The sequence below is a fragment of the Colossoma macropomum genome, unplaced genomic scaffold (assembly GCF_904425465.1).
Source record: "Colossoma macropomum unplaced genomic scaffold, Colossoma_macropomum, whole genome shotgun sequence".
NCBI lineage: Eukaryota > Metazoa > Chordata > Actinopteri > Characiformes > Serrasalmidae > Colossoma > Colossoma macropomum.
Genome location: NW_023494786.1, coordinates 11,186,386 through 11,193,767, shown reverse-complemented (window position 1 = coordinate 11,193,767; position 7,382 = coordinate 11,186,386). Strand labels below are relative to the sequence as shown.

Genomic DNA, 7,382 nt, shown 5'->3' with positions numbered 1-7,382 from the left:
TTTTACTAAAAATATCACTTAAGGCACTTTGACTATTACATATGTTTGCAGATTTGCTGCTACCAAGTCCACATAAATGTATTTAGAAACAGCCCAGTATGCCAGTAGGCAATGATTGAGTACACCTTCAGAGCTCATGGTAAGAAGTGTTCTCCATTGCGTGAGCAGCCGTGGGAAGTCCAGCACTGGCAGTGCCCTGACCTTTGTAAGTGATGTCTGTAACTCGTCCAAAGAAGCATTAGAGCTATGCAGACGAGAAAACAGCCAGATACAGAACCAAGAATCACTGCTGCTTCTGCAACGTCCAGTTCTAGCAGGGAAACAAAACCACTATTAAAACAATATTAATAACCATATGATGGCCTTAAAGAACCTTGTAGAAAATGGCTGGGTTGCACAGACAGGGATGAAGCTTAAACTTGGCACATTTTATGGTATCTATTAATCTACTTTAAACCTATTTAAGCACTAAACTTTAAACCTATTTTAAAGATCCTGGTTTTAGTTTTACAGTACACCTAGATTCTTACCCCATTACTTAAAACTCAGATTTAAGCGTTTAGGTGGGTATTAAGTTTAGACTTGCTTCTGAGGTGGTTTAAATTTTATATATATATATATATATATATATATATATACACACTGATCAGGCATAACATTCTTGTTTCTACTCTCATTGTCCATTTTATCAGCTCCACTTACTATATAGGAGCACTTTACAGACTGTAGTCCATCTGTTTCTCTGCATACTTTGTTAGACCCCTTTTACCCTGTTCTTCAGTGGTTAGGACCCCCATGGACCCTCACAGAGGAGGTACTATTTGGGTGGTGGATCATTCTCAGCACTGCAGTAACACTGATGTGGTGGTGGTGTGTTAGTGTGTGTTGCGCTGGTCTGAGTGGATCAGACAGCAGTGCTGCTGGAGTTTTTAAACACCTCAGTGTCACTGCTGGACTGAGAATAGTCCACCAACCAAAAATATCCAGCCAACAGTGTCCTGTGGGCAGCGTCCTGTGACCACTGATGAAGGACTAGAGGATGACCAACACAAACTGTGCAGCAGCAGATGAGCTATCGTCTCTGACTTAATAGAGTGGACAGTGTGTGGACACAGTGTTTAAAAACTCCAGCAGCACTGCTGTGTCTGATCCACTTGTACCAGCACAACACACACATAACTGCTGATTAGCTGGTGATAACTTTTGTGAACACTGTAAAAAGAGAAACCCCACAGCAACAGTATCTTACAAATGCATGTATATTTTGCAATTCCAAATTGAGTTCATATGAAGGCAATGGCTGAAAACATACTAAACATAACTCAGGTGAGGATGAGGTTTTAATAATGAGGTCTGGCATAAAACAGCGTGGGAGACTGCTATCAGGCTAACAGGTTTCTCCAGTAATACTTAGTTAGGTTTATGTACTTGTAAAGGATTTACATATAAAGTACAGGGCATGTTTCTTAAATAATGTAAAAGCTTTAAATGCCCATGTGTAAGAACTCCTGTAAATATTAAAGCCAGTATGAAAAGGGTTTGATGCCAATGTCATTTAATGATATGCACGGCTACCACATGTTTATGTATTTAAAATACTTTATTTAATATTTAATTTAAATTAACAACAGGTTTTGTTTACAATTTAAGCTGTCTTCTAAGGGCTTTGCTCAACCTAGCACTGAGCCTGGGTCTAAACTCAGTTGACTGTTTAGAGGTCTAAATTCTTTCTTTGCCTGTGAGAGCTTCTTTTGATGTAGTTTTGATGTGCTAGTTTTCACTCAAAATGATATTAAAAATAATGATATTGAATTTATCATGGCAAAGAATCAATCAAATCATAGGTCAAGGTTTTATTCACAGATCAAGGTGTTGTTAATAGGCCTACAGATTTAAAATAAGCTAGATTTTAAATAAAACCATTACTTACCTCACCTTAATCCCTGTTGGTGCAACTCAGTGTCCAAGTGATTCAAACAATGTATTAATTACCTGCTGTTTCTATGATGGCAGAATCATCTGCCTCTTTCAAAACAGGCCCAAAAGAAATGCGATTTCCAGTACTGCTGAAGAGAACCTCCCCATCGTCAGTATAATGGGCATTTCTGTGCTGTTGACACTAAAGGCAGCAATGAAAGAACCCATAATCACTCCATTCGCATTTAGTGCCTAAAAACTGAATTACAACAATTCTAGATATAAAACATCTTTTGTGTTTCAGGTCTGTTTCAGGCTGCAGGACTGAGAGCGGTGGGTGACATGAGGCTCATAATTTTACATTTGATGGAGTAGAAGCTAGAAAAAGGCCATGCTGATAAAAGACTAGGAAAAAAAGTTGCCATCAAAAGAAGCAGAGTAATGATGGGTAGAAAATCTTGCGCGAGAAATCGTGGGACCTGGTCATGAGTGATGAATGCTCTCCAGGGTCTTATTGCTCTCAGAGAGAGTGAGGCGGCCGAGACTCACCCGTTCACACTCGGAGTTGTTCCTCAGGCACACGCTCAGATCACAGTGTAGGTAGGCAGTGGAGTAGTTAATCATCTGGAAAAGACTGATGGTGAAGCTGGCTCTTTTTGACAGAACAGTGGGAAGCAGGTGGATGCCTTGTGGATCTATGGGTAACCTGGTGGATTGCACACAAGACAAACATGATATTAGGAGAAATGAGCAACTTCAGACATAACATACATTGTGAAAGTAATGAAACCTGTCAAGTTATGCACACACATGGACAGCGCTGGAAACACAAGCAACATCTGCTCGCGTTCATGCTTACATATCAATACGGTATGGCTCCTTGTATCTTCTCTGCAGTAAAAAAGCTTCAGAGACACATCTAAAGTGAACAAACTTCTGGCAAAGTGTGCTCTGTTCTGCAGTATGGCTTTTATGCTGAAACTTTTAAGTCTTTTAAGGCATACACTTTCATGTTGCTGTACATTCTGTGGACTTACAATCACTGTTACCTTTGAATTTCATAAGAGAAACAGAATTTCCCTTAAAAAAGCATGTGTCTTCAACTGAAAATCAGAGGTGAATTATTAGCAGCTTGTCTATAAGACACTGGCTTAAAAAAAAAAGATTAGGGACATGGTAGGGACTCTGTATCTCTAATGAGGACACACTACTGACTGCTGGCTTAGTTCTTCTGTAGCACATCATTACCACTGCCTAAACTCCGGCGTGGGGAGTAGACATGGTGTACTGGCAGAGGTGAACACCAAGGACAAAAACATCAGCTATTTATTGCACAGCTCACAATAAACAAAACTTAGTGTTAGATCCAACAAGACCGTTAGACTGAGGGCATTTACAGCTTTCTACAATCAAACTCTTTGAGGAGAACTTTTGCTCTGCCAGTGCTGTTCCCCAGTGATAAGCCGGCGTCGGTTCAGGGGTAGCTATTTCCCACAAGCAGCGGGAGTGCTGATTTACACATCGCGCCCATAAATATGTGAGATATGGACTCCATATTCTAGGAGCATTAAATAGATTTGGCTAAATTCGACAGCAGAGAGGGGCATAAGTCTTTTAAAGCGATGCTTTACCTGGAAAACAGGCAGCAGGTGGTGTTGAACTCATCTAGTCTGACTGTGGGTGAGAGACAGCAGGACTTTATCTCCAGGTTCACCTGGGTGTTATTTGTTTTCAGGTTGATGACGACATGCAGGTTTCCAAGAGCAGGGACAAGATCTCCTGGCATGATATCTCTCTCCAGGGTCAGACGCATCTCTGCTGTGTAGTTTCCACTGCCGCAGATGTCATCGGAGATCTGGGCCAAGCTTAGACAACAAGTTAGGTTATATGACTGCACTTGTACTATGTATATGTATATGCAGAAAGGAACTACAGCACATTATGACATTCACCTTGAGCACATTGGCAAAGCATCACTGAGCTGTTTTTCCCCTGGAGATAAACCTCCTGCAGTGACTTTATAATTGGTTTTATTAATAACAGCTGTATAGTAAAATATGAGTGTGGATTATAATCTTCCCTTTTATTCCAGTATAATACAGTTACTACCGAGTCCTCTGGCTGCTTGCAGAAAACAACTTATACATTTATCTTAGATTAAATACTTAAGGGATAGATTTACCTAAGATAAGGGGTACTTAAGGGCATTGTATTAAGCTTCTTAACTGCTCTTCTTAGTTAAGAGCTATTCTTAAGTGTTTTATAGCACCGTTCAACAAACACACAAAAAAGAAAAACATCTGCAAATCAAACAAAGAATCTGCTGACTGTCCATCCCAGAGTCCACACCTTAGCATCACTGAATGTATCAGTGTTTACTTGGATCATGAAAAGCAGAAAATGCAGTCAACGTCTAAGACTGAACTTCGGGGGTGTAGAAAGTTATCCCTGCTGGTTTCTTTGAAAAACTGTTGTAATTATGGCAAAAGATGGACACACTGACAAATGTCATATTACATTTAGCTGCTGAGACTTAAGTGTAATTTTTTTGTTAAATATATTTGTGTTTTTTCTGATGCTGAAAAATGAATAATTTGTACTTAATGGCCATTTTCACTGTAAATAACAGACATTATTATTATTATTATTATAGGAAAGATGTGAGTTAATGAAATTAATACATGTATTGATAAGGCATAGTAACACAAACAGAGTGCTTAATTCTAAAGGTTAAAAAAGAAAATGAAAGATGGTGATAAGGTGATGCTTAAACCCACACATGAAAAATATAGGATATATGCCATTTATATATCTCCATAAAGTGATTTTACACAGTTCAGTAGAGGTAAATGGGCAAGTAAATGAAAACTTAAGGCCACAATTCACTCAAAATGTTTTAGACAAGTGGACATTGATCAGAAGGTAAACTGTCATACTCACCCACTGAGGAAATCCGGTGATGCAATCCTCATCCTCCTCTGCATCACTGGCAGGTCTGGCATCAGCTCAGTTGACTTTGCCAGGTTTGACTCAAATGGGAAAACAGTGGACAGGTCACTTTCACTTTCTTCCGATAATTGCAATGAACTTGCTTGGGGGTATTTTGTTGCTGTTATCTCTGAGCCTGCCATGCTTACATCCGTGTGGCCAATGGCAAAGAATGTGCCCTCAGTAATAGATGGCAGTGTGGTCTGCATAAAGCGTTCCTTTAGTACCTTTTCTTTTACATGTGGATGCGATTTCAACATGGTTAAGTAATCTGTTAGGCTTTTTGATGGGGTTACAGGCAGTGAGTGTATGTTGAACAGTTTGTTAGGACCACCAGCATGAAGGGTGGATTTCACTGAGCCTGTGGTTGGTTTAGGTGGTGGAGAAGTCGCTGGGTTCAAGGTCAGATGTTTTACAGCTGAAATGTTTATGGTGTGCCTCTTCATAGCTTGTCTGGTGCTGGGGGCTTGGCTTGATGCTGCCTGCTGGAGGTGGTCTCCTGCAGATGCTGTTTGATATGGTAATAGTGGGCCATTAATGTCCTTCCCATTTGATACAGCAGCTATGATGGATGATAAAGTAGAGCTGAGTGAACTTGCCTGATTAATCGTCTGTTCAACCGTTTTTGGAGTTTCAGCAGTAGCAGGGGAAGCCAAAGGTTGAGTAGACAGAAAACTCTCAATGGCAGCTGGCGAAACAGATGCGTTCATTTGGCCTTCAGTAGTTTTCTGTAAATCCTGGCCTCGACTTTGAGAGGATGACACAATGTTTTGCAGTGGAACTGTTGCAGGGCTCCGCTTCTCGTTTTGCATGCTAACAGTGTTCTGACTATTTTGGTCAAGTACCTCTGCACCAGTGGAGCTTTCTACTTTCATTACAGCTGACTGATTCTGTTCAGACCGCTGTTTTAAGGGTGAATGTGTGGAAAGCATCCCATTAATATCCATTTCTTCTTTACTCTTTCGGTCACTCTCATTTTTCATAGACGTCGGAACATGTACGCTATCACTAACTTGGTTTTCTTTGGCTTGTTCAGTCATTAATGTCTGATTTGTAAACATATCTCTACTAATTACACTTCTCTCAGTGATTTCTAGCCTTGAAGCAACACTTACTCGACTTGGATGTGAGACTGAATCTTGCAACGAGCTGTCTGGCATCATTTCACGTAATGCCTTTTTATGTGATAATGTGATAAAGAAAAGCTCAGACTTTTCATCCAGATAAGAAGCCATGGCAAAGTTTTCTGCCAAAGTGGTTGGTGGAACATTGGTATTATGCCTTTGAGCAGCAGGGCTCAGAGAGGGCACAATCAGAAGCAAAGTACTTCCTTTATCAGGCCCTGTCCTGGTAAAATGTGTGAAAGAGGAATTTGCTGAACCTTTTCCTGTTACTGGCCAGGTGTTTGTGGTCCTGATTAGCCTATCAGAGTGCAATGCTGGCAGTTTGGGAAACACAGTGGGCTCTCTATTTTTGTTGGCGGGATGGAAACTTGTCGAGACTTGCGCTTTTTTAAATTCCTGAAAAGTCACAGATTTAGGTGTAGATGCAGAGTGCCCGAACGGCAAAATCAATGGGTGTTCTTTGAGGACATGGGCGGACTGAAGCAGTGTGTGGCCGGCTGGACTTGATAGGAAAGTCAAAGGCTTTGCGCTTCCCGTCAGGGATGGAAATAGAAGCTGCTTGACAGGACTGTAAGTGACAGCATGACCTTCAAAGATTAGTGATAAGTTCTGTATCTCCCTCCGAGGGGTCTGCAAGGGAGTTGTGGGTATTTTCTGCAACTCATCAGGGTGGTCTGATGTAACTGAGTGATGCATACTGTTGGAAGGAGTGATCAGTGGGTTTGGGGTCAGTTTAGTTACAATCCCTCTACTGGGCATTGTTGACTCTGAATCCCTTTTACTCTGAGTAGATACAGTCATAACTGTCCCAGCTACTGGTGTGGTGCTAGATGCATTGGACAGTTCAGTTGTGTTATGTATTAGGGGTAATTTGTCAGAGTTTTTATTCACTTGAGGGTATGAAGTTCTATTTTCAATAGAAACTTTGCAGCAGTGTTCAGACATTTGGAAAAAATGGCTGTCGGTGGATGAAATGTTCTGAGGGGCTATGAGGACATGGTTCTCAGGATGAGTGGCATTTTTAACTTTGATTAAAACAGATGGTCTGTCTGTGAACTTGACTGGGAGGACAGTTAGAAACTTGAGTCTTTCCTCATCTTTGACTAGAGTGCTACTTTGAGATGACTGAACTGTTTGAGAAGGCGAGTGGATTGTCGATCCCACTTGGCTGTGTACAGCTGATGCGCTCGACAGTTCACCTTGGCTTTCATCACCCGCAGACACAATTCTTTGCAGCAAGGTGTGTGTCAAGGGTGAGGTTACGGATGATCTTGTTACATGCAGTTTGCCAGTCTTTGGAAAGGGGACCTCTGAAGGTTCGGAAAACTTGGAAACATAGAGCTTCTCACCCAT

The 7,382-nt window shown here is 41.1% G+C and overlaps 1 protein-coding gene across 1 annotated transcript; it reads right to left on the bottom strand.

Annotated features, from left to right (window-relative positions):
* Positions 1-99: 99 nt before the first annotated feature.
* LOC118827323 (uromodulin-like 1) lies at positions 100-5,479 on the bottom strand. The gene is made up of 5 exons (XM_036598646.1): positions 4,858-5,479; positions 3,549-3,782; positions 2,467-2,623; positions 1,993-2,119; positions 100-310 (listed from the first exon to the last, which is right to left on the bottom strand). The coding sequence occupies exons 1-5, from the start codon at positions 5,349-5,351 to the stop codon at positions 135-137; spliced, it is 1,188 nt and encodes a 395-aa protein (XP_036454539.1). The 5' UTR covers positions 5,352-5,479; the 3' UTR covers positions 100-134.
* Between the last annotated feature and the right edge of the window lie 1,903 nt (positions 5,480-7,382).

Excerpts from the sequence above, each read along its gene's own strand:
- LOC118827323 (XM_036598646.1), bottom strand. The coding sequence starts at position 5,351 with ATGAAGAGGCACACCATAAACATTTCAGCTGTAAAACATCTGACCTTG. Across the intron at positions 3,783-4,857 it reads TCACCGGATTTCCTCAGTGG|CTTGGCCCAGATCTCCGATG; the intron begins GTGAGTATGACA and ends TTGTTGTCTAAG. Across the intron at positions 2,120-2,466 it reads ACAACTCCGAGTGTGAACGG|TGTCAACAGCACAGAAATGC; the intron begins GTGAGTCTCGGC and ends TGCTGCCTTTAG.